This window comes from Pteronotus mesoamericanus, unplaced genomic scaffold (assembly GCF_021234165.1).
Source record: "Pteronotus mesoamericanus isolate MK-2021 breed Mesoamerican mustached bat unplaced genomic scaffold, CSHL_Meso_final contig_436, whole genome shotgun sequence".
NCBI lineage: Eukaryota > Metazoa > Chordata > Mammalia > Chiroptera > Mormoopidae > Pteronotus > Pteronotus mesoamericanus.
Genome location: NW_026555164.1, coordinates 365,532 through 389,657, shown reverse-complemented (window position 1 = coordinate 389,657; position 24,126 = coordinate 365,532). Strand labels below are relative to the sequence as shown.

At 71.1% G+C, this 24,126-nt stretch overlaps 1 protein-coding gene across 1 annotated transcript; it reads left to right on the top strand.

The window, feature by feature from the left end:
• The first annotated feature begins 1,163 nt into the window (after positions 1 to 1,163).
• On the top strand, positions 1,164 to 24,038 carry RTEL1 (regulator of telomere elongation helicase 1). Its single transcript, XM_054577551.1, has 35 exons — positions 1,164 to 1,406; positions 2,183 to 2,378; positions 2,666 to 2,759; positions 3,323 to 3,404; positions 3,574 to 3,634; positions 4,453 to 4,528; positions 5,103 to 5,187; positions 6,872 to 6,937; positions 7,400 to 7,546; positions 12,643 to 12,706; positions 12,786 to 12,864; positions 13,620 to 13,717; positions 13,914 to 13,969; positions 14,902 to 14,976; positions 15,072 to 15,153; positions 17,133 to 17,265; positions 17,362 to 17,475; positions 17,556 to 17,596; positions 17,697 to 17,782; positions 17,878 to 17,955; positions 18,338 to 18,415; positions 18,619 to 18,765; positions 18,833 to 18,948; positions 19,026 to 19,149; positions 19,237 to 19,384; positions 19,511 to 19,671; positions 20,127 to 20,222; positions 21,272 to 21,470; positions 21,584 to 21,724; positions 22,194 to 22,310; positions 22,464 to 22,697; positions 22,788 to 22,928; positions 23,043 to 23,214; positions 23,346 to 23,499; positions 23,889 to 24,038. The coding sequence occupies exons 1-35, from the start codon at positions 1,305 to 1,307 to the stop codon at positions 24,036 to 24,038; spliced, it is 3,993 nt and encodes a 1,330-aa protein (XP_054433526.1). The 5' UTR covers positions 1,164 to 1,304.
• Positions 24,039 to 24,126: the final 88 nt, after the last annotated feature.

The following is a 24,126-nucleotide window of genomic DNA, read 5'->3' as shown; positions in this document are numbered from 1 at the left end:
CGAGGGCTAGCGGGCTGGGGATGACGGGCAGGACCCCAGGCTTTTCTGGATGCGGGCGATAGAGTGCTGGTCCCCGGACTCGGGGGCGAAAGTGTCGGCGGGGCCTGGAACCCAGAGCACGGGTAGCGCGGAACCCTCGGCTGCAGAACGGTTTCCGCTGGGAGCACCGCCCCGCGGACCGGAACTGGGAGCAGAAGTGACGTTCAGTGACGACTGCGCGCCTCAGCCCGCGAAGTCCGAACAGGCTGGCTGCGGAGGACTCGCTTGTGGTGCTTCGAACAGAGTGGGGTGAATTCCTGGGGCCCCCGGTCTTGGAAGGCTCCCCGTGGAGACAAGCGGGCCGAGAGTCACGGAGATCGCGGAACTGGTACTTATACCCGCGCGGCGGCTTCCTAAACTACAGCTCCCGGCAGGCCCCGCGCCGTCTTCATGCCCCCGCGCCGGCAATGTGGCCGCGCCGCATTCTGGGGCCGGTAGTTTCCCTGCGCTCGTGGGCTCTGGGCGCTGTGCTCTGCGGACCCTCGTGGCGAGGGACCCTCGTGGCGGGGGACCCTCGTGGCGGGGGTCCCTCGTGGCAGGGCTCCGCAGCGAGGGCAGGCGCTCTGTGTTTAGGGAAATGGCCTGTGAGTCCCGGCGTCCGGGCGAAACTGAGATGTAGAGCCGCTGAGTGATTTGCCGGGGTCCCGACGGATTCGCCCCCAGATGAGAGCAGGCACACGTGCCCTTTCGCTACACCTGGTTGCCCACCTGGGAGCGACCGCGGGCAGCCCCCGGCCGGCGGAGCGGAGGGTTGGGAGGCGCAGGGGCCGCCGCTTCAGACCGGCCCAGGCTGGGGTGGGACGCTGCTGGAATCTGGCCTCCAGAGCCTGGTGGGAGGAAGCAACTCGTTATTGCAGGGGAGCGCGGGCGACTGTGCCCGCTTTGGCTCCCCTAGTTTCTGTGAGCCCGGTGAGCCGGATGCAGGGGGTGGGGGGCCGCGGAGGAACGGGCAAGGCTGATGCTAGCGTCTTTACCTCCCAGCTCCGCGGGGTAGGGTGTCACAGGCCCGCCGTGGGACCTGGTCCAGGGCAGGGGCTGCCCGCAGTGACTGAACTGGCCTGGCCTCCCAAAAGCTTGGCTACAGTCCCGTCCCCGTCTCTGTGCTGCAGGGGTCCCTCGGAGAGCAGTGTCCTGTCCCAGCGCCTCGGGCTGGCGTCGCCTACCTGGGGTGGCGCAGACCCTGAGATGCCCCCGGGGGTTTTGTGTCCCACGGCCACACAGCCTGCGTTTCAGCCAGCCACTGAGCCCCCCGAGAACCGGCCGCCATGCCCAAGATAACCCTGAACGGCGTGACCGTGGACTTCCCTTTCCAGCCCTACAAATGCCAGGAGGCATACATGACCAAGGTCCTGGAGTGCCTGCAGAAGGTGACGCCTGTACCGGGGCGGGTCCGTGTGGGCAGCGTGGCGGCCGAGTCCCACCATTCTGCACCTGCCCCTTCCGGACGTGGGAGTCAGTCATAAGTAGGGCCGGGCGTCTAGGTTGGGTAGGAAGAGTCGGTAATAACCAAGAGAATTCTAGATGGTAATGAGGGCTGCGCACAAAAGACATAAGGTAATAATAGGCTGGGAACCCCCGTGGGGCCTCGGGGAGGAGGTGGTGTTGGAACCGAAGCCGAGTGACAGGAGCAGCCGCGCGAGAGTCTGGAGGGCGGGTCCCCATTCAGAGGGACGGCCGGCGCGCAGCCCTCGTGGCAGAAAGTCTTTAAACCCTGGAGGTGTGCAGGGGGTGGGAGGGGTGCAGGCTGCTTCCCGCTGGGCCTCTGAGCTGCCCTCTGCTCCCTGCGCAGGCCCCAGCGCCCGGGCTGAGTCCAGCCAGGCTCACAGCTGCGCTGTGGACGCAGGCCCCTGGGGCCCGGAGCCGGGCTCAGCTGTGCCCGTCCGCCCACCCCTCAGGCCTCGCTTGGGCTGCCGTCTGAGACTTGGTACCTGATCAGCGCCCTCGCTATCTCGTTAGGAAAGCCCTCTGCAAATTGTCCGCTGACGAGGGCCCAGTTGGCCCACAGCTTCGGTTTGGGAGTAGGGGTCGCCCACCGTCCCTCTGGCTCCTGCCGCCGGGCGGGTGGGCGCGGCCGAGCAGAGCTGCGGGCTCCTCGTGCGTGCGCACTGCGGGCCACGGCGCCTCACCCCTGCTCCCCCTCCAGAAGGTGAACGGCGTCCTGGAGAGCCCCACGGGCACAGGGAAGACGCTCTGCCTGCTCTGCAGCACGCTGGCCTGGCGGGAGCACCTGCGTGACGCCATCTCTGCCCGCAAGGTCGCCGAGAGGGCCCCCGGGGAGCTCTTCCCCGACCGCCCCCTGGCGTCCTGGGGGAATGCCGCCGCAGGGGGCGATGCCGCAGGTCAGCCCCTGCCCTGGCCTCCCGTGGGTGGGGGTGGCGAGGCCCCGGGCAGGCCGTGCTGTGGCTGCATTCCCATCACGTCCCACCATCCAGCTGCAAACCGGGGATCTAGGCCTCGCAGCCGAACGGGGACACTGCAGACACCCCCCACCCCGCTCCCGGGCCCCAGGCCGGGCGCCCGGCGCTGAGCCGCCTGCAGGGCTGAGCTAGCCGAGTGCCCCAGGCAGCGGCGCACGGGACGCTCTCTCACGGAGCCACGCCTGTCCTGCTCCCTTGTGCCTGGCCAGCTTGCTACGCGGACATCCCGAAAATCATTTACGCCTCCAGGACCCACTCGCAGCTCACGCAGGTCATCAGCGAGCTTCGGAACACGTCCTACCGGTGGGTCAGGCGGCGCTCCCTGCCTTGGCGTTGTGGGGGGTGGCCTCGGTGCCGCAGTCCATGGGCCGGTGCCCGGACCGCAGCCCGAGGGCCCGCTGCGCTGCGTGCGTGGCCGGGCCGACTCCGACGCCTGCCGCTTGGGAGGAGGCCGCTCCGAGATGACGTGCTGGCCTCGGCTCGCACCCGGAGCTCCTCACGGGCCCTGCCGTGTCGGCTGGGCGGTGGGTCCACGCAGCTGTGTGCTGAGGGGGGCGAGGCTCTGTCCCAGGTCCCGTGGGTCGAGCTGCAGGGGTCCTGGAGCCCCGCCTGGCCTCCCTGGGAGCCGGCACGAGCTGGTGGGTCCCTGTGGGCGCTGTGGAGTCTCCTCCCCTCTGCCCAGTCCCCGCCGGGGCTGCTCGCTCACTGTGGGTCATGCCTCTCCCAGGCCTGGGGACATTCTGGCCGCGGCCGTGGCCCCTGGCTGCCCCATGAGCCAAGTGTCCGGGTGCCCCCGCGTGTCCCCGCACCGCTGTGCGGTGGGACGCACACCCTCCAGTCTTGGGCCCACGGTGCTCTCTCCCCAGGCCCCGGGTGTGCGTGCTGGGCTCCCGGGAGCAGCTGTGCATCCACCCCGAGGTGAAGAAGCAGGAGAGTAACCACATGCAGGTGGGTCCTTGGGCGCCCGCCTGTCCTCTGCAGATCTGCCCCAGGTGCGCCCCCGGGTGGGGGACGGCAGGGGACGAGCCGGCTGCGGGTGGGGCCCGCCGGCTGGGCGGCGGCTCTGCCCTTCTGTGGCCATCATGCCAGCCAGGACCACACGTGCTTCCTCTCCCAGATCCACCTGTGCCGCAAGAAGGTAGCGAGTCGCTCCTGTCACTTCTACAACAACGTAGAAGGTAAGGGGCTCGTGGGAGCGGCCGCTGCCTCCGGCTGTCGGTTCACAGAGCCTGGGGGTAGGGTGTGTGTGGCTCGGGGCCCAGCTCGGGGTTGTTCGGGCTGCTGGCTGTTGCCCCTGGGGACCCTTGGCTGGGCAAGGCAGGTGCCCGGCTCTGACTCCTATGCGGGGGCCTGTGCTGGATCGCGTGCGGGTCAGCGCGCGGAGGGTCCGAGGCTGCCTTCTCTGAAGGGCCTGCTGGCAAGGCCGGCGCCCCGGTGCCCAGGGATGAGCTGGCAGGGTGGTCCTGCCGCCCCGGTAGGAGGGGCTCCCTGGGCCTACACTGTTGGTGCGCAGCGTGGTCTATGCTGAGCATCCACTGCCCCCGGGAGCCTGGAAGTCGGCGCCTGTCAGGCAGGGGCGCCCGCGGGACCAGCCCCGGGGAGCCTGGGCGCTGGGTCTCCGGGGGCTCCTGGCTCGTCCCGGCGAGGCGGCCGGGAGGGCTCTGGGATCGCCTGCCCCGGCTCCCGTGCTCCTCCACGCGCGTCTGCCCCCGAGGCACTCGTGGCGCGTCCCTGCCCGGTGACGCTCCGCGGACGCGTGTGGCCCTCTGAGCGCCCGGGGTCCTGCCAGCGCCTCCTGCAGCCTGAGCCGCCTGGCCCCGGCCGTGCTGCTGGCGCTCACCGCGTCCTGCCCCCTTCGCTTCGTGCGGCCGCCCGCCCTGGGCACGGCCCTGCCCCGAGGGGGGCCGCCCCCGCCCCTTCATAGGCGCCATTCCACGCTGGGTGCCCCTGGGGTCGGGGCCCGGAGGGCCGGGCTCACCCCTGCCTGTGCCCGCAGAGAAGAGCCTGGCGCAGGACCTGGCCGCCCCCATCCTGGACATCGAGGACCTGGTCAGGAGCGGGAACAAGCTCAGGTCAGTGCCTCCCTCGAAGCCGTGCCGGCGTGTCCTTCCCGGCCGGGGCCGACTGCTGCGGCGGACGCGCGGGCTTCTTTCCTGTTTCCCTTTTCTAATCATGGAACTAACAAGCGTTCGGTTGGAAAAGCGCGAGCTTTCCTGAGAACCCGAGAGTGAGAGGTGGGGCTGGCCCTCCGTCCCTGCCTCCACCCGCCCGCTGGGCCCCGTGGCCCGGTCTCCAGGGACCAGTGGGCGCCATGTGACCCTCCGGCGCCAGGACTGCGCCAGCCGCCGGCTGCCCTCGGCCTCCTTCGCCCTGGTGTTCGCCGGCGGCTTCTCCGAGCCTTAGGGCTCCAGGTTGTGACGGGACAGGACTCTGTTTCTGGTGACGGCACTGACCCGCCCAGAGGAGGGTGGTGTTTTCCTGGTTTCGTGGGCTTTTAAGTAGGTGACCCGCTCTCAGGGTTGAACACGCGTGCCCCCGACCCGCGCGGGGCTGGCCGGAGGACACAGCGCCCACGTGCGGCCCAGGGTCGCTGCTGCGCCCCCCCGCCCGCCAGGCGCGGCTCACGGCCTCGCGCTCCGCCCCCAGGCTCTGCCCGTACTACCTCGCCCGGAGCCTGAAGCAGCAGGCGGACGTCATCTTCATGCCGTACAACTACTTGCTGGACGCCAAGGTGAGGCTGCAGCCGCAGGACGGTTCCTGACCAGAAGCCCCAGGCCTGCGGGCGGCTCCGGGGCACCTACGGGCGCAGGGCCTGGGGGCGGCGGGTGAGTGGGAGCGCCCAGTGCCCCCCACCGGTCAGGGCCCGCGCTGCCTGCGCGGAGCGGGCGGCTGGGGCCGCAAGGTGGCCGCAGGGCTGCCCGGGGCTGTCCCGGCAGCCCCGCTGCGGCCCCGGGTGCTGTCACGCCCGGCCTTCGGGACGCTCGTCCCTCCTGTTCTGACACCGGGGCATCCAGCTGCCCGTGTCTAGCAGCTCGAGCCTCGTGTCATGAAAGCGCCGTGGATGCCACCGTCTAGGGTCCCTGGCGTCGACTGGGGCCTGGGGACTGTTGGCACAGCCCCGTGCGGGGCACGGGTCGGGCTGGGAGGCAGCGGGCAGCGAAGCCAGCGTGCTGCGCGCGGGGCTCTGACCGGCAGCCCCGCCGGCCAGGAGCGCTGGGGCGGGGCCAGGGGCTGGGTGGGCGGCCCCCTCCCGGCTGCAGGCCGGGCTGCAGACAGGTGCACGTCACGTCCTGGGCAGGCCCACAGGGACTTGCTGGGGACGTCCCGTCCGTCCGTGGGAAAGGGCAGGCGCCGCTGCTTGTTTCCCCAGCACGGTGCCGGCGTCACCGGCGGCCTGCCTGGAAAACAGCAGGTCTCAGCCGGGACTCGGTGCTTCTCGGGCCCAACGCTGCCGTGCACAGAGCAGACCCGGGGAGGCACCGCGGCCTGGGGAGCCGGCGGTTCTCAGCTCGGACTCGCGAGGCACCAGCCGCGAAGGGAAAATCGAGACGTCGGTCACCACCCGCACGTAAAAATCGAAAGCAAGTCGCAGAAAGGGGGAGAGTGCTCCTGGGACACTCGCCGTCTGAGGGCCTGTGCCCAAGCGTGTGCAGCTCCGGTCACTCGGCGTCCGGCCCGCCCGTGTGGAGGCGGCGCAGCGGAAGCTGCGGGAGAGCGCCTGCATTCCCTCCAAAGCGGCTGAGACACGGGAGACCTACCTCACCCGGTGATGGTGAGGCTGGACGGCGCGGCGGGGCCGCTGGCGAGAAGCACCGCGCCAGCCTGGAGGTGCCCCGAGAAGCAGCCGCGTCCACGACCCGCACAGCAAGTTCCGGAGCTTTAACATCTGCCGCAGCGGGGACAGCCCTGCCGCCCACAGCCCACGCGGTCCCTGCTCTGGGCGGCGGCGGCGAGCTCGCGCTCTGCACAGGCGGGGGCGCGCAGAAAACGGACGCTTGGCTTTATGAGGATGAAATGCGCTGTTACGCGGAAACCAAGGGCGGGCGCTGGGCCGCAGCGCCCACAGCTCCCCTCGCTCCCCGGCTCCCGCAGGCCACCTGCGCCGGGCGGTGTGTGCGGGTGGCCCTCCCCCTCCTAAGGCTGCACGGGCGCCACGCCCAGGGGGCAGGCGTCTGCTCCCTCGTGCTGCCTGTCCCTAGGACAGGCCCCTGGCATCCAGCTCGGGTGGTTGGCAGTGCCCGGCACTCTGACCGCCACCACGCAGCCCGAGTGTGGGAGGGCCTGCCCCGGAGTCCCCAGCGGTGTGGGACTCGCGTTGGGGGGCTGTCCCTCCCTGAGCCGCCCCGCCTGGCCTCGGGGGGCTGGGGCCCGCGGCCGCCCGCACAGCTCCAGCCCTGCGTCCTCTCCCCACGCAGAGCCGCCGGGCGCACGGCATCGACCTGAAGGGCACGGTCGTGATCTTCGACGAGGCGCACAACGTGGTGCGTGTCGGGGCCTCCCCGGGCACCCCTCCTGCCCCTGACCTCCCTCCGGCCCTGGCGGTGGGGACCAAGCACCCCTGGGTGGGGTGCCGCCCTCCCTGCCACCTGCAGGGCTGCCCTGCCCATGCTCCCGGCCTCCGGCAGGGCCCTGTGCTTCCACGGACCGCGGCCTGGCCCGGGCCCTGGCGGATGGCGGGCTGGGGTCCGGGGGGCCCTGCCAGGGCTTGGTGTCCTGAGTGGGCCCCACCCTCTGCCCCCGCTGGCTCCAGGCACCTGCTGGAATCCTAGGTTTTAATGGGGTTTTCCCATCATGAAACGTTGGCTGCCCAGGAAAAGTGTTTTCAAAGGCGGGTCCGGGCCAGGCCTCGATCCCGGGGGCCGGGCTGGGCTCTGCGCTCCCCTGGGCGCTGGCCCCGCGGCTCTGGCCCTGCCCCCTGTGACACCGTGTGCTGGCAATCCCAGGAGAAGATGTGCGAGGAGTCGGCGTCCTTTGACCTGACCCCCCACGACGTGGCTTCTGGACTGGACGTCTTAGGCCAGGTCTTGGAGGAGCAGACCAAGGCTGCGCAGCAGGGCGTGCCTCACCTGGACTTCAGCCCGGACTCCGGCGCAGGTGGGCTTGCGGGCAGGACGCCGCGGTCGGGCGAGGGGCTGCGCAGGGTCTCGGAGATGGGCTGGGTCCAGCCGGCCGTTCTGGCGTTTTCGGAAGCCGCCGCCTCCTCTCCCGGCCTGTGTCCTCTTCCTCTGCTGAGCGGGAGTGAGGACAGATGTATTGACCTCGCAGACACTTAATGACCTGTGAGCATGGTCCACGTGTCACCTACTCCTAGGTCTGTCCCCAGTGTTTTCCTTGGCCAGTGCCCATCGCGGTGGATGTGGGCAGCTTTGGTGGACGCGGCAGCCCACCCCCATGCTTCCTGTGGCCCCTGTCAGCGGCCGGTGAGGACCCCGGCTGGGCTCGGCCGGGCCACCACGGGGCGGTGCCTCTGGCAGCTGCTGCAGGCTTTTCAGTCCTCACGGACGGGCAGCACATGCGATGGGGCGGCCTCTGTGTCCTCGCCTTTCTCTGGTCACAGGTGTGAACGGGCCCTGCGGAGAGCTGGGCCGGGGTGGCCCCCCTGCCCTTCCACCCCGGGCGCCGGCTCCGGTCCCGTCTCCCAGCCTATGTGCACCTGCGCGGGAAGACACAGCGTTGGCCAGCGTTGGCTTTGGGACCTTGTTCATTCTTTTTTTTAAAGATTTTATTTATTTTTAGAGCGAGGGAAAGAGAGAGAACTATCCATGTGTGGTTGCCTCTCGTGCCCCCTGCTGGGGACTGGCCCGCAACCCAGGCCTGCGCCCTGACTGGGCATCGAACCGATGACCCTTTGGTTCGCAGGCCGGCGCTCAGTCCACGGAGCCGCACCCGCCGGGGCCCCTTTACGTTCTTAAAACTGAACTTGCTCTACGTGCGTTACATCTACGGATGCTGTGTGAGCAAGGAAAGCGGAAACACTTCAGATTTATTCAGTCTCCCCTTTGAATAGCAAATGTAGGGTCTCTAACAAAGTGTCGCGTCGAGTGGCTTAACCACAGAAGCTGGTGCCCTGCCCCTTGCGGGGCCAGAAGTCACCCGGTTAGGCCGTGTCCCGGCCCCTCCCAGCGGCCAGCGGCCTTGGCTCGTGGATGCAGCGCCCCAGGCCCTCCTGCACACCGGCCCTCTGCGTGTCCACGTCTGGATTCCCACTGACAAGGACACCAGTCCCCGGAGGGGCCGCCCCGTCCACCGTGGCCTCGTCTTCCCTGTCACCTCTGCAGGGACCTGCGCGCGGGGGAAGGCCCTGCTCCCGGGTCCTGTTTCCGTGACACGGGGTGAACAAACTGTCCTCCGAGAGGGAGCACACACAGTGCACCCCACGCGTACCGTGGACGTCAGCAGCGTTTGTCTTGGAAAACGCCTCCTGGAAGTGAGCGGGGCAGCGGTGCTTTGCGGCCTCACGGGGCTCCCCTGTGTCCGGCGGGACGGGGGAAAGGGCCTCACGCTTCCTGCCTTGGACCTGATGCGCACCCCCCCCTGCCCGCCCCCGCTGCGTGGGGCCCGGTCTCGGCTGCGGCCGCGGCTCAGCCTCGTCACCCTGCGGGCCTCAGGGAGCCGCCTCCCCTCGGGGCTCTGGGGGAACCATGTCCGGCCCTTTAGGGCCCCCGCCCCGCCCCCTGCGTCCCCCCAGCCTCGGTGATCCCGTGGGATCTCCCTGCTCGAGGCCCTTCATGTCATTCACACCCATGAAGTCCCTGTTGCCGTGGAAGGGGACATGCTCCCAGGTTCGGGGATCGGGGTGCGCGTGGCGGGGGTCGCTGTCAGCCTCCCACATGTGGCCTCTGGAAGTTGCACCGTGTGTTCGTGAGAGCGAGAGACAAAGGCAGACAGGGCTCGTGATTGTTGGTCAGTCACAGTAAGGTTGCAGACATGGGTTCGCTGCGGGTCCTGGACGGGGCGCGGGCCATGCCCCTGGGCCCTGCCTGGGGCCCCCCGCCCCCCGTGGCCGGGTGGCCGGCACAGGTGCCCGCAGGGACAGGCGGGCGCTCCTCCAGGCTCTTACCCGGAGGCGGCCCGCGCGCGTCGTGGCCCCGTGGTCCCTCCCAGGTGTTGCATCCCAGGAGTCGGGGCTTCTGTGAGGGCTTCTTGTCTTCAATCCGAGCGGCGTCGTTGTCCCCGTGGGGGTTTTTGTGGGTCGATGTCGTGCAGCCTGTGATGTGCTTTTGCAGCACGTTCGGAGCTGCTTGTTTTGGGACGTCTTCCTGCGTTCTGTGCTCCCGGCTGCTTCCTGGGGAACACGCTCCGTCCCGCACGGGATTCACCGCTTCCCTCTCCCGCCCGCCCTCCTGCGGTTGGACTTCCTGCTCGCCGGCGCCCCCTGGCGCCGAGGCGCGCTGCGCTGCGCTTTCCCTCTCGTTCCTTTGGGCCTCGGTCCGCCCCCCCCCTCCCCGGGGTGGGAGGCCGTCCCGTGCCTCGCGCCATGTCCCGAACCGAGTCGGGGGTCGGGGGTGGCTCCCCACCCCCACCCCGCGCTGCGGTGGCATTACTCAGTTTACACAACGTGCTTTTTTTTCTTTTTAAAATTGTTCCAATGTATTTGTCTCCATTTCCCTGCCACCGTGTTCCCCTGCCCCACCCCCACCCCTTACACTTCGGCTTTGTGGGGGGGGGGCGCCCACAGACTCCTCCGCCTGACCCTCCCCTTCTTTCCCTGGCACCCCTCCCCCTCTCGTTACCGCTGGGTTTTTTCTTTCGCCTGCTGGTCCCATTTTCCTGGCCTGTTTGTTTTGTCGATTAGGTCCCGCTCACAGGCGAGACCGTCTGGTGCGGGTCTCTCGCCGCCTGGCGCGCTCCCTGGCCGCCAAGCTCTTCCCCCAGTGTGTTTCTTTTTGCATTTACTTTTCATCTTTCACTTTTATCCATTCGTGTTGACTTTATTGTAACTTTCTTTGAGTATGAACCGTTCACATGGTTCCAGAAACGAAAGGCACAGTGTGCTCAGGGGAGGCGTCTTGCTCTTTGCCCCCACGGATACGTTTTGCTGATTATTCTCGCTCTGGTTTTCTCGTACCTCGTACATGCTTGTTTGCGCTTCGCTGTGTTTACTCTCGAGTGTCCCTGTGAACGCCCCCGCCCCCGCCACCCCCGCTGCGGAGACGTCCTGTTCTCTCTGCAGCTGCCAGGCTCCCCCTGTGGACCCTCCACGTCCTGCGAGCGTTGCCATGGAATTGAGGTCACTTCCCGTATTTCGCAGTCACACGCGGCGCGGTAATGAGTAACCTTGTGCGCGTGTATCTCCGTCCTCTTAGAGGTGTTTTGCAGGAGGCTTCCCAGAAGCGAGGCCAAGGGGTTGGCTGCGGGGGCGTGTCTGCCTGGGCCCCGCGCCGGGCGATGGCTGCGCTCCGGAGGGAGTGACGGTCTCTGCGCCGCTCTGACACGCTTCCCCTCAGGAGTGAAGTGGAGCATCTTTTCCACGGTCGGGAGACTTCTAGGTTTTTGGCAATAGCCACCCCGGGGGCGTGAGAGGGCAATTTCCTGCATTTTGACCTCATGTTCCTGTTCTGTCCCGGAAGGCTCGTGACCCCACATACTCTGCCCTTATCGGGGACAGCATCTCAGAATTCCTTGGTTTCTGGGAACCGCGGCCGTCGGGCAGAAGGTCGGCAGGGTGTTTCATGGCAGTCCCTGCGCCGGAGCACGGCTCGTGTTTCCTCGGGTCTGCGGGGGGGGGGGGGGGGGCGGGGCTGGGGGGAGGCGCCCTCTGTCACATCCTGTGCTGTGCGCGCTCTTGGCTCGTGGCTCAGGACCGTGGCTTTCGGCCTTGACCGCCTGGCCGGAGCATCTCTGTCAGGCCCCCCGGTCACGCCGTGCCCCACTCTGCACACTGTGCTCCTGGGAGGGGCCCCACAGCCCAGCTGCCTGGGCCGCTCGCCACACTGGCCGCCTCCGCGGCTGTGACCCCAGCCCACGGTTCCCTGGAAGTGACCCCAGCAGCAAGGCCCCCCAGAGAGAACACAAAACGGACTTTGTCAAAGTTAAAACCTCAGTCAGACGTTCAGGGGACACGGTCGCAGGGCAGAACAGCAGCCACGGAGCGGGAGCGGTTCTGTGGGTCCCACGGAGGACCTGGGTCTGGGGTGTGCCCAGCCCGGGCAGCGCTGCAGAACCACGGACCAAGGGCGGAAGGCGCAGGATGGGGGCGCGGCTGGGGAAGCATCTTTCCTTAGCGGAGAGGCTGCGGGTTCAACTCCCCATCAGCACACAAGTCTGGGCTACGGTCCGGTGCCCAGTCTGAGCCTGTATGGTCCTCGGCCTGGGCACGCACGGGAGGCAACCCATCGATGGTTCCCTGTCCCTTCCTTTCTCTCTAGAAGCCCTGAAAAAATGTCCTCGGGTGAGGATAAAAGACTAAAAAATTAAGAGGCACAAGGCACGATTGACAGCTCTTCACCGAAGCTGTGCCGACGCCCGCGTGGAGGCTCGCTGCTCCACACCAGGGCGCGCGGGCAGGACACCGGGCAGCGGTGGGCACCGTGAGCCCTGGGACAGCCCGGCCGCCCCCACGCCACTGGGGGGGCCTGACACGGCGCGGCTGCTGCCCACTGGGCTCCCGGCTCGGGCCCGGGCTTGTGGTCACTCTGGTCCGGCCGCGCCCGTCGCCGACGGGTGGGCGCGCCCAGCGGGTGCTCTCGCGCTGCTTGGCAGGGCCGTGGTGGTTCCGTGTGCCTGAGGGCAGGGCCTCGCCGCCCCGGCCATCTGCCGACACCACTCGGGGAAAGGCAGGGCACACGCTTCCTTTTCTCCCCTTTATTTTCCAAGTCGTCAAATTTGGAAGCGTGAACTGGTCATAGTGCACCGTTGGTCGGTCCCCGGTCAGCGGGAGGGGCACAGGCCGCGCTGCCGCCGTGGCCCGCGTGTGCGGTCGCAGACGGCGCTCTCACCGCGTCGCACGTCTCGCGGTCACTGGGCCCGGGCGCCTGGTCTCCCGCCACCGCCACGCGGGCCCTTCGTGCCCTTGGCCCCCCCGCCGTCCGTGGGGCCACGACGCCTGCCCCCGCCCGTTTCTCCTGTCCCCTCCTGGACTCTGCCGGCCCCCAGCCCCGGGGGCGTTCAGTGGGAGAGGCGTCTCCAGGCCCACGTGGGGCAGGGGCACCCCCCCTTCCGGACGGCGCCCCCACACGGCCCCCAGACAAGTGCGCTGCTTTCTCCGCCAGGGCTGAGCATGCAGCTGGAGGACATTGCGAAGCTGAAGAGTGAGTGCTGCCCCCCCCCGCCCCGCGCCCCCCCCCCCGCCCCGGCTGGGGCTGCCCCTGACCGCCCTGCGCCCCGCAGTGATCCTGCTCCGCCTTGAGGGGGCCATCGACGCTGTCGAGCTGCCTGGAGGTGACGAAGGCGTCACCAAGCCGGGGAGGTGAGTGAGTCGCCTGGGGCTGGACACCGGCGGGCGTGAGCGGGGCTCTGTCCCACCGGGCTGCCTGTTGGGCACCGCTGGCCCTGCGCCCGGCGAGGTCTCAGCTCCGGAGGGGCTGCCGGCTGGGCCTGGTCTCCTGCGCTGTGTCCCCTCCCCCAGTGCTCAGCGCTGCCCCAGGGCATCTTCTGTTAGGACGAAAAGCACCGTCACGCCAGCCCCACGTGGAGGCTGCCAGAGGGCCCAGAACATTCTGAACGGCCCCCCGGCTTCCAGTCCCCTCAGCAGCCGGGCGGCGGGGTTCCTTTCCAGTGGGCAGACACCCGGTCGTCGCCGGGGGCGGCTGGAGCTCCCCTCGGGACGCTGCTGGCCGCTGCCCTGGGGCCCTGGCCCGGGCGGTCGCGGGTCTATTCTTCTGGAATGTCCCAGAGCACAGACTGCCTGCCTCCAGCGCTGTGCCCGGGCTCTGGTGGCCCCCAGGCTCCTCCCGGGTGACGCAGGCTCCCCGCTCTGCCTCTCTGCACGGCCCCCTGCTGCTCCCTCTCCAGCGCCGCCCTCGGGCCGGGACGGAGCCACCACCTCAGGGATGCCCTGAGGACCGCTCACGGCCCCAGCCTGAGGCTGACCTCTGGGGCCGCGAGGCGGCTGTCCTCTTTGGGCCCCTGGGGACAGGCCTGTCCCCTGCAGGTGACTTGCGGGGAGGGTGCAGAGCCTGGGCTCTCAGGCTCCCAGAGCCCACCCCGGCCTCCTCCCCGCAGCTACATCTTTGAGCTGTTTGCCGAGGCCCAGATCACGTCTCAGACCAAGGGCTGCATCTTGGACTCCTTGGACCAGATCATCCAGCACCTGGCTGGACGTGAGTTCCTGCCGCCCGCGCCCTGGGCCTGCCTGCGCTCCCCGCGGGCCGTGGCTCAGCCCGACACCACCGCGCAGGCGTTCCCTTGCCGGCGCTGGCCGCGGCGGCGCGCGACCCCCGTGCCCGCGGCCCCCGACCAAGCCCTGGTGCGCCCGCTGCGGGTGCTGCAGGGTGGTCAGTGCCGCTGCCCCCACAGGTGCCGGGCCCTTCTCCCACACGGCGGGCCTGCAGAAGCTCGCGGACATCATCCAGGTAGGACGGGCCTGCCCTGCCGCAGGGATGCCCCCCCCAGCCCTCGTCACTCAGCCTGGCCTGGGGCGTGGGGGCCAGTGGGCAAAAGCTTTTCCCAAGTTTCTTCCTGAAACAGGTTCGGGAAAGCTCCAGCATAAGCCCAGCACAGAGTGAGGGCGGTTAGGCTCCAGCCCCCCAGCCCCATGTCTGGCTCCAGGGCCAGCCCTGCCCAGAGGCTGCGGGTGGCGAGCGTATTCAGGCCGCAGCCCTTGTGCCCCTGCGCGGCCCTGGGGCTGGGAGTGGGGAATCGCTGGCCAGCCGGCCCTGCGCCCTGGGCTGTGGGGGCTGCTTGGGGCAGGCAGCCTCCTCTGCAGCCCCAGGGAGGTGCCCCGCGTCGGGGCCGCTGGACACACCGCACCGTGGCCCCAGCATGCTGTCCCTGTCCCCCGAGCCGCCCCGCCGCTGGAGCGCCGGGCTAGGCTGGCGCCCTGGGCACCGGCCGGGCCTCCGTGGGGCAGTGGGCCCGTCAGACGGGCAGCCCGTGGCCAGCGTGGGGGGAGGGCACAGCCTGTGCAGGACGCGGGCCAGGGAGGCGGCGATGGGCCGACGGGGGGCGAGACCCGCTTCCCAGCTGGGCACCGGCGTCCCTGGGGCTGCGGCACCGAGGCCTGCGGCGGGCGGGCGGGCGGCGGGCAGGCGGGATCGATGCTGTCCTGGGAGGAAGGGGCCACAGGAGGGGTCGGGGGCAGAAGTGGGGGCCCCAGGCCCGTCACTGTTGGACGCAGAAGCCAGTGTGGCTGAGCTGGGCGTGTCCCAAGCGGGGAGGGGGTCAGGGGCGCTGCGGGCTCTCAGCAGGGGCAGTGGCGGCGACGCCCCGCGCGTCTCTCTATCGTGGGGGGCCACGCAGGCAGCCTAGCCTCTGCGCGTCCTGCTGACCCGCCCCTGCCTTGCAGGTCGTGTTCAGCGCAGACCCGGCCGAGGGGGGCCCTGGCGGCACCGCAGTGCCTGGGGCCTCCCAGTCCTACAAGGTGGGGGCTGCCTCGGCAGGGGTAGGGGGCTGTGGGCGGGGCCTCGGGCCTGACTGGGGTCGGGGGTGTTGGCACAGCTGCCCTTTGCCCCCCAGGTGCACATCCACCCGGACACCAGCCCCCGGAGGGCGGCCCAGCGGTCAGACGCCTGGAGCTCCACGGCAGGCAGGAGGCAGGGTAGGCCTGGGGTGCGGCCACGCGCCCTGCCCGGCCGGCGGGGGGCTGTCCCCGCCGACCTTGCATCTGGCCACCATCCTCTGGGACTGTCCAAGCTGGAAAGACACTGGGGAGGCCCACCGGCTGTGCCCAGGGCTGCTGGGCGGGTGCCCACCAAGCTGGGGTGCAGCGGGCCCTGGCCCGCAGGGGCGGTTTGGATGAGGCCGTCACCCCGCCCAGCCAGGCCGACCACGGTGCGGCGGAGGCCACCCCGCAGGCCCCTCTGGTGCCGGCCCCACTCCACGCCAGCGTCGCCTGCTGCCCAGGGTCCGGCCCTGGGGCGGCTCCGGATGCACCGGGGGGGCAGGTCTGTGCCGGGCGCGCTGTGGCGCCCAGTGTGGCGTGGCCGGGGCCGGCCCGACACGCCTTCCCGTAGTGCCTGGCTGTGGCCCTTGGCCCAGGGCCTCCTGGGGGGGGCTGGCGGCCGGACAGGCCCCTGGGACGGTCCTGTGGCCGGTGCCCCTCCCGCACCCCGGCTGCCGGCCTCAGCCTCGGCCTCGCCTGCCAGCAGGGAGGGCCGGAGGTGGGCGCGGCTGCGCAGGGACCGCCCGCTCCTCGCACGGTGTCCGCGGGGCCGGGCCGTGCGGGCCGCCCTCCGCAGCCCTGACAGGTCACGCGCGTGCCGGGGGGAGGGCCCCACCGCCCCGTGCTCCCTGCGCCTTGGCAGCCTATGAGTTCTCAGCATTCACGCCTGGGCTGGGTGTGGAGAAGAAACGGGGTCACCCCCGTCTCCCTGCGGAGCTGGGGCTGGGGGGTCGGGCTGGGCGGTGATGGCGGAGCCGGCAGCTCTCGCTGTGAGACGTGGCCAAACCTGTAGGGGGTTTTTACGAGTTTATGTGAGCCGAGCGGACAGCGATTGCTCCGAAGCAACGCCTCCACGGGCTGTTCCGTGAATGGCGGTTTTACAGCTGATTTTATATGTCAGCATCAGAGGAGGAGGGAGGCTTAGGGGGTGCATGTGAGGCTCCCTGGTGGCAGGCGGGGGGGAGCCCCGTGGGGGTGGCCACAGGGCCCAGCAGAGACCGGCCTCTCTCTCGCGGGGGCGCGGCTCTCGGCAGCACTGGAGCAGGTGTCGGGGTGGGGCGGTGGGCGCTGCGGGCCCTGCTCCTGTCCCGCCGGGCCGCGCCCCGCGGGGATGGGCTGCTGACACTCCCAGCCGGAGCTGTCCCTTGCCTCACGCGCAGAAAGACAACAGACAGGCCCCGCTGAAGAGAGGATTGACCTTTGTCAGGGAAGGCGCAGGCCCCGGACGTGCCTGCCCCCGACCGGCTCTGAGCGGGGAGTTTCCGTCGGCCCCTCAGCGGGGCTCCCCGGCCCTGACGGGGTGGGCCGGCCCGGGCTGGCTGGGCGTGGTGCGGGGCCCCTTCCGCCGCTCAGGGCTGGCCTGGGACAGGGCGCGCGGTGGTGCCGCCCGCGTCCCGAAAGCAAACGGTCTTCTCTGGCTCCAGAACGTGGCCCCTTCTTTCCTGGACACCTCCCTGCTGACCGGTGGCCCAGCCTTGCCTTCGGAGGCAGAGGGTTGGAGTCGCTCGGCCCTTGTGTTGGTTCCATCCCCACTTCTGGAGCGTAGGCGGGGGTGGGGCCTGCCTGGGCACTGCTCTGGCCTCCTCCCTGGGGGCGGCACCGAGGAGCTGCCACTCCCTGTGATGGACCCGGTGCCTGGGGACGTCACCCCTGCTTGAGCGCCTGCGGGTCCCCCCTGGGCTGCCCCAGCCTCAGGTCGCAGGCGGCGGGGGGGCGGGGGGGTGGGCCGGCCCTGCCCTGGGCATCCACAGGGGCCCGCGGCCTCCCTGGAGGCGACCCTGCGCCTGCCCCCGGGGCGTCCCCAGGGCTGCTTCCTGCCCCCCAGGCCCCAGGGAGGGCCCCCCACCCCCGTCCGACCTACACGCGTGCGGGCAGGGCCCCCGCGGGTGGCCGCACCCAGCCCCCTTCTCCCCCAGGGAAGGTGCTCAGCTACTGGTGCTTCAGCCCCGGGCTCTGCATGCGCGAGCTGCTGCGCCAGGGCGTGCGCTCGCTCATCCTCACCAGCGGCACTCTGGCCCCCGTGTCCTCCTTCGCCCTGGAGATGCAGATGTAAGGCCGCCGGGGGTCCCCGGGCCGGCCCCCGGCGGAGGGCTGCTTGGGTTGGGGTTCGGAAGTTCACGGGGGACCCTGTCCCGCTGCCTCCAGCCCTTTCCCCGTCTGCCTGGAGAACCCGCACGTCATCGACAAGCACCAGATCTGGGTGGGGGTCGTCCCCAGAGGCCCCGACGGAGCCCAGCTGAGCTCTGCCTTCGACAAGCGGTAGGGGCTTGGCCCGGGGGACGGGGGGGCGCCGCGGCGGCGTGTGGGACCCGGTACAGCCGCCCCCTGGCTTCCTGCAGGTTCTCTGACGAGTGCTTGTCCTCCCTGGGGAAGACGCTCGGTGAGTTGCGGGGGCCCTGGCCCGGCTGCCCCCCCGCCGCCCCCCCGCGGCGTCGGGGGCCCTGGGAGCCGTGCGCCGACCGCCGCTGCTGTGCTTCCAGTCAACCTCGCCCGCGTGGTCCCCCACGGGCTGCTCGTCTTCTTCCCCTCCTACCCCGTCCTGGAGAGGAGCCTGGAGTTCTGGCGGGTGTGTTCCCCGCTGCGCGTCCTGGGGGTCGGGCACCCTGGGCGGCCCACGGGCCTCGCGAGCTGACCCGGCCCCGGCCCCTCCTCCCCCTGCAGGCCCGTGACTTTGCGCGGAAGCTGGAAGCCCTGAAGCCGCTGTTTGTGGAGCCAAGGAGCAAGGGCAGCTTTGCAGAGGTCCGTGCCGTCCGGGACTCCGCTGCCCCGGGCTGGTCGCCGTCCCTGCCGGGGGCTCCGGCCAGCTCCTGGGCCTGCAGCCGAGGCCCTGCATGGCCCTGGCGTGTTGCCTGGGGGAGGTCCGGGTGCGGGGAGGGCGGCCGGACGCACTCGGGGAGCAAGGCTCCCCCACCCCTGGGGCCCCCGTGTTTCCCGGGAAACGCTGAGCAGACCCTGGGTGCTGGTGCGAGGCGGCCTGGGAGCCCGGGCCCTGAAGAAGCTTCACGAACATCCTCCCAGCTCCTGGCTGGGAGAGCCCTTCACCTCAGGGGACGGGGCACCGGGCCCTTCTCACGGAGGCGGGAAGGGCCCGGGGTGGCTCAGGACCCCCCCCTCCTCGCAGGTGATGGGCGCGTACTACGCGAGCGTCGCCTCTCCGGGGTCGCGTGGGGCCGCCTTTCTGGCCGTGTGCCGCGGCAAGGTGAGCCCGAGCGCCTGGGTCCCACACCCGCTGCTGCCCCCGCCCCCGGGGCTCACGCCCTGGGCCGGGCGCAGGCCGGTCCCCTGGGGCGCCCCATCCCGCAACCCCGGCTCGGGAGGGCAGACGCCCGGGCCGGGGTGGGTGTGGGCGGGAGGCTCGGCGGCGTGCCGTCGGCTGGCGGGTGAGGACCGCGCTGTCCCCAGGCCAGCGAGGGGCTGGACTTCGCAGACGTGAATGGCCGAGGGGTGGTGGTCACGGGCCTCCCGTACCCGCCACGCAAGGACCCCCGGGTCATCCTCAAGATGCAGTTTCTGGATGAGATGAAGGGCCGGAGTGAGGCCTCAGGCCAGGTGAGGGGCCTCACAGCGGCGGGGGCAGGGCGGCTGGCGACGCCTCGTGACCAGCCCTCCCCCGCAGTTCCTCTCTGGGCACGACTGGTACCGGCAGCAGGCGTCCCGGGCTGTGAACCAGGCCATCGGGCGGGTCATCCGGCATCGTCATGACTATGGGGTCGTCCTCCTCTGCGACCACAGGTGCGGCCCCTCGTGTGCCCGCTGGGGGGCTGGGCCGGGGCAGGCGGGGCTCTGGGCTGACGGCCCCTCCCTGCCAGGTTCACCAGCCTGGACTCCAGGGCCCAGCTGCCGTCCTGGGTGCGCCCCCACGTCAAGGTGTACGCCAACTTCGGCCATGTCGTCCGAGACGTGGCCCAGTTTTTCCGGGTTGTCCAGAAAGCGGTGAGTCCTGACCGCCCAGCCGGCCGTGCCCTCTCGCCGCCCCCAGGGAGGAGCTGGGTCGGCCCCCAACCACCTGTGACCGTCCAGATGCCGATGCCGGCCCCCCTGGCCGCTGCCCCGAGCCCGGGAGAGGGAGAAGGCGCCGTCCTGGGGGCCCTGTCGCTGGGGCCCCTCTCCCCCAAGAAAGCTAGGAGCCTGGACGTGCACGTGCCCAGCCTGAGGCGGGGCCCCGCAGGTGCGTGGGGTGCGCGGCGGGGCGGGGCGGGGGCGGCGGGGGGCGGGGGCTGCCCCCAGGAGGCCGGCCGGCTGCGGGGTCGTCCCGGCCTCGCCCCGGGCGGGCCCCACACTCTGCTCCCGGCAGGACTGCCGGACGCGGGGGATGCGGGGTACGGCCTGTGCACGGAGTACCGGCAGGGGCTGGCTCACACGCCGCCGAGGCGCGCGGGGCTGCTGGCCGCCCTGGACCGGAGCGAGCGGCTGGGCGGAGGGCCCGGGGGCCCGGCGGCGCCTGAAGAGGAGGAGGTGCGGGCGCGGGGCCGGGAGGCGAGGGGGGTCGCAGCTGCCAGGGCTGAGGTCTGCTCCCAGGCGCCGCCACGCTCCCCTCCTCAGCCCCCCTTGAGCGTGGGGTGGGTGGTGGGGTCTCGGCACACTCCCGATCCCGCAGGTGCTCCCCGACAGCTCCTGGGGTTCCCCAGCACAGTCCACCCAGGGCCCGGCTCCTGCTGTGCCGTTCCCGGGAGCCCGACTGTGGCCGGGACCCCGCTGCTGTCCTGCGGCTTCTGCCCACAACCCCGGCCTCCAGGGCCCGGCCCGGAGGCCCCTGCGTCCTGCTGGGCGGCCTCCCCTCCGCCCCACCCCGCGGCCTCGGCAGCCACCGCAGGGCTTCGGCCCCAGGCTGCGAGGGAGGCACTGCCCCCGTGGGGTCGGGGTGTTGGGGCCGCCAGGGCGGGGTCGGGACCACAGGCGTGTCCCCTCAGGCGCGATGCCGCTGCAGCCCGTCACTGCCCGGGGAGAAGAGGCCTGCGGGGGAGCAGAGAGGCGGACGGCGGAAGATCAGGCTGGTCAGCTGCCAGGTGGGCGAGCGCTGAGGACGGAGTGCGGCGGGGGCCGCTGCCTGGCTCGGCCAGCCCGGGGCGGGGCGTGCGGGGGCGGGGCGTGCAGGGGCGTCCTGTGGGCGCAGGAGCTGGGGGGCCAGCGGGGGGGCAGTGCCGAGGGGTTCCTGGGCCAGCGTGACCCCGCCCTCACTTTCGTGGGGGCGTTGGGGGCGAGTTCCAGACGTGGCTTCCTGGCCCTGAGCCCGGAGGCTGCCTCCCCGCCCTCGTGCCTCGGCGCGCGTGGGCACGTGGCCACTGTCTCTGTCTCACTTCAACCTTTAACTGTGGGAGCAGGAGCCCCCCCATAACACGTGGCACCGGCCTCTCCTGCTCCGGGGCAGCCTCTCCACACTGAGTCCTGCAAACCTGTGGTCAGACTCGGGCCTTTCAGGCCGGCAGGGTCAGGCCGCAGCCCCGGAGGCTGCCTCAGGCTGGGCTGGCAGCCGGCGGGCCCCGGGCAGGGGCCGGCTCTGGCGGGCGGTGGGGACTGCGGTGCCTGCACAGGGGGAGGGTACGTGCTCCTAGCCTCGGGGGTGGGGGGAGCAGTCGAGGGCCCGAGCGCCGGCCTGGGCCAGGAAGCCTCGGAAAGCCCCGGAGCCGCTTTTGTCCTTCCGTGTTTCTGGGAAGAGCGGGCGGTACAGGAAGCGGGCTAGGTACCCGGGGCCGGGGGCCTGGGCCGTGAGGGCCTCCTGCCTGGTGCCCGCCCTCCCCTCCGGGGCCCAGTGTCGGGCCTGGGGCGCACCGCAGAAATGGGGCGCAGGGTGCTTCCTGTCCTTGGATTCTGGAAAGTGTCTCTTGGGGTGTCCCTCTGCACCAGGAACACCCTCCAAACTCAGCGCGCCCACCACAGCCGTGCGCTGGGGGGCGGGCAGGGATAGGCAGCCCTGGGGCCCAGTCACCCCACTCCGTCCCGAGGTCGCGGCCTCCGCAGGCCCACCTGACCGCCTTCAGGGGAACCCCCGCCCGCCGGCCCCAGGGGCGAGGGCGGTCAGCGCTTCTGATGGGGCTCCTGGCTCTGCGTCCACCAGGAGGAGCCGGCGGCCGGGGCCCGCGTGGACAAGGCCAAGCTGTTCATGGCAGCTGTGAGGCAGGCGCTGAGCCAGGCCCACTTCGACTCCTTCGCCCGCGCCCTGCAGCAGTACAAGGGCTCGGACGACTTCCAGGCGCTGGCAGACTGCCTCGGCCCCCTCTTTGCGCAGGACCCTGAGAACCACCGCCTGCTCCGAGGTGCCTGGGGGGGGGCGGGCCCCCGGGCCCCAGGGCTGTCCCTGCTCCTGTGGCGCGGGTGCGGCCTGGCTCAGCGGCGGCCCTGTGCCCCGCACCCCCCCTCCCCCCAACAGGCTTCTGCCAGTTCGTGCGGCCTCACCACAAGCAGCCATTTGAAGAGCTCTGCCTCCGGCTCACAGGCCAGGGCTGCGGCCGCCCGCCCGAGCACCGCCGCCCCTGCGGGCCAGGGACGCCGCCGGCCCAGGCCCCTGGGGGTGAGCAGCGCGGTGTCCTGGGGGACCTGGGGCGGGTCCTGGCCTGGCCCCGCCTCCGTGTTCCCTCAGGGGCCAGCGGCTCATTGACTGCTGGGCGGCCCCACATGGGGGTGGGGGACCCCGGAGCCCTGCCTGCCCTCCCCTGGCGGTGGGCCCTGCGCCTTTGGAGCCCAAGAGCTGTTCCTTCACAAACAACCCACGCTGGGCAGGGACTTCCCCGAGGATAGGGGTCCCGGGGGCCTGGTTTTGGGAGACCGCCCACCGCCCCGAGGACCTCCCCTTTCCTTCCTGGGTTTGGGCCACCGGGCATCCCTGCACCTGCCCTTCCAAGCAGACAGCTGCCACCAAGCTGCGGGCCAGTCCCGGGAGGCTGTGGGCCCCGCGTCGCCTTGCACAGACCCGCCGCGCCCCAGGGAGCACCCAGAACCTCCGGGGCCAGCCAGGCGACCCCCTGTCCGTGTTTCCTCAGGAAGGAGGGAGCCTGTCCTCAAGATGACCCTGTCCCAGGGTGCGGCCAGGCAGCTGGACCCCGGGGAGCACCTGAACCAGGGCTCGCCTCACCTGGCCTCCAGGCCACTGACCGAAGGTACCTTGTCCCTGCGGAGGCGCAGACCAGAGCCGCAAGCAGCACCAAGCCCCTGGAGGAGGGCCCCTCCTGCGGGCGGGGGCTCTGGCTCTGCAGCCCGAGGGGCGTGAGGGTGCTGCGGGGCCCCCACCGCGGTCCGTGTCTCCCCACCAGGAGGCGCCGGCAGCCACCCGCAGGAGGGTCAGGGGGCCCCCAGCGCCAAGAAGCAGGGTCAGCCGGCCGTGAGCGCCTACTTGGCCGACGCCCGCAGGGCCCTGGGGGCTGCAGGCTGCAGCCAGCTCCTGGCCGCGCTGACCACCTACAAGCAGGACGACAACTACGAGAAGGCAGTGGCGGTGGTGGCAGCACTGACCACCTCGCGGCCTGAGGACCTGCCCCTGCTGCACAGCAAGTTCCTGAGGCCGCGACTCGGCGGGGGCGGCGGGGAGGAGGGGGCGGGGGGGGGGCGCGGCGGGGCCTGAGCACCACTCCTCGCAGGGTTCGGCATGTTCGTGCGCCCCCACCACAAGCGGCGCTTCCGGCAGACCTGCGCCGACCTGACCGGCCAGCCCGTCCCCGACAGGGGACCCCAGCAGGGGGCCTCCCCAGGGCTGCCCACCCCCGGGACTCCCGAGCCAGGTAGGGTGCCCGGCCTGGGGCCACTGCCGCCGCGCCCCGGAGCCTCGCGCAGCCCCGAGGCGTGGGCAGCAGAGAGGCACCAGGCACCCTGCGGACGCGGGTCTCTGTGTCCAGGCCCCTCCACGCCAGGGAGACCCGGCAAGACCTCCTTCCTCCGAGCACCGACGGCCAGCGGGGCGGAGGGTCCCAGCCGGCCCCCGAGTGTGCCCCACGGACGGGCGCAGTCCAAGTGCAGTAGGTCCCGGCGGGGGCTGCTGGGCATGGGCCTGGGGGCCCTGGCAGAAAGGCTGGGGACACGTCCCTTCCCAGCGTCCCCCCACCCCTTCAGGCCCCGGGGGGCACGGTGGCGGGTCGGCACCCCGGGGGGCGGGGGGCGGGGCCCCCGGCAGGCATGTCCGGTGTCCTCTGTGTTCACAGGCCGCTGAGAGGACAGGCCGTGCCGGCCCTGCAGGCCCACCACCAGGAAGCAGGGCGTCGAGCTGGTCGTCTGGAGGCCCTGGGCACGGCAGGGCTTCGTCAGCTGCCGCCACCCCGCACTTGGACACAGAGTGGACACGGGCCTGTCGGCAGGGTGGGCCGGCCCGGTGTGCAGAGGGCCACCACCCCGAGCCCCAGTGCTGGGTGGAGAGGGTCTGCCAGAAGGTGCTTCCCCGGAAGTTTCCTTGGCTGCTGGTTTGGGGGGGCGCCCCGAGGGCTCTGCAGCAGGAAGGGGAACCCCTGCTGGTGTCCGGGGGACCTTCCCTTGGGGGCCTGGGCTGGGCAGCGGGTCTGCATCAGGCAGGCGGCGGGATCTCTAATAAAGTGACTGGCACCATGGGGAAGCTGTCTGCCTTGCTGGGGCTGGGGGGGCGGGGTTCCAGGTGCTAGAGAGAAGGAGGGGTGCCTGCGCAGGTCCCCCCAACCCTGTCCCACTGGAGGTCCCGGAGCACTTGTCCACTTGGCCAGCCTCTGTCCTTCCAGCTGGGCAGGAAGATGCTGGCGCCAGAGGGAAAGGAGCCGGCCGCCGCCTCCACCCTGCCCCCAGGCCCGGTCACTGGGTCACTGGCAGTCCGGGCATGGGGAGGGCCCTCAGGAGAGCCCGGCATCCGGAGGGCTGGGCCCAGCCGGTGAGACTGGGTCACAGCGGAGCCCTAGCTGTGTGGCCCCGCCCCTCCCTGCCCCGGGGCGGGGCGAGGCCAGCTCTTACAAAAGGCAGCGT

Excerpts from the sequence above, each read along its gene's own strand:
- RTEL1 (XM_054577551.1), top strand. The coding sequence starts at position 1,305 with ATGCCCAAGATAACCCTGAACGGCGTGACCGTGGACTTCCCTTTCCAG. Across the intron at positions 13,718-13,913 it reads CATCCAGCACCTGGCTGGAC|GTGCCGGGCCCTTCTCCCAC; the intron begins GTGAGTTCCTGC and ends CTGCCCCCACAG. Across the intron at positions 19,385-19,510 it reads CCTGAGGCGGGGCCCCGCAG|GACTGCCGGACGCGGGGGAT; the intron begins GTGCGTGGGGTG and ends TGCTCCCGGCAG.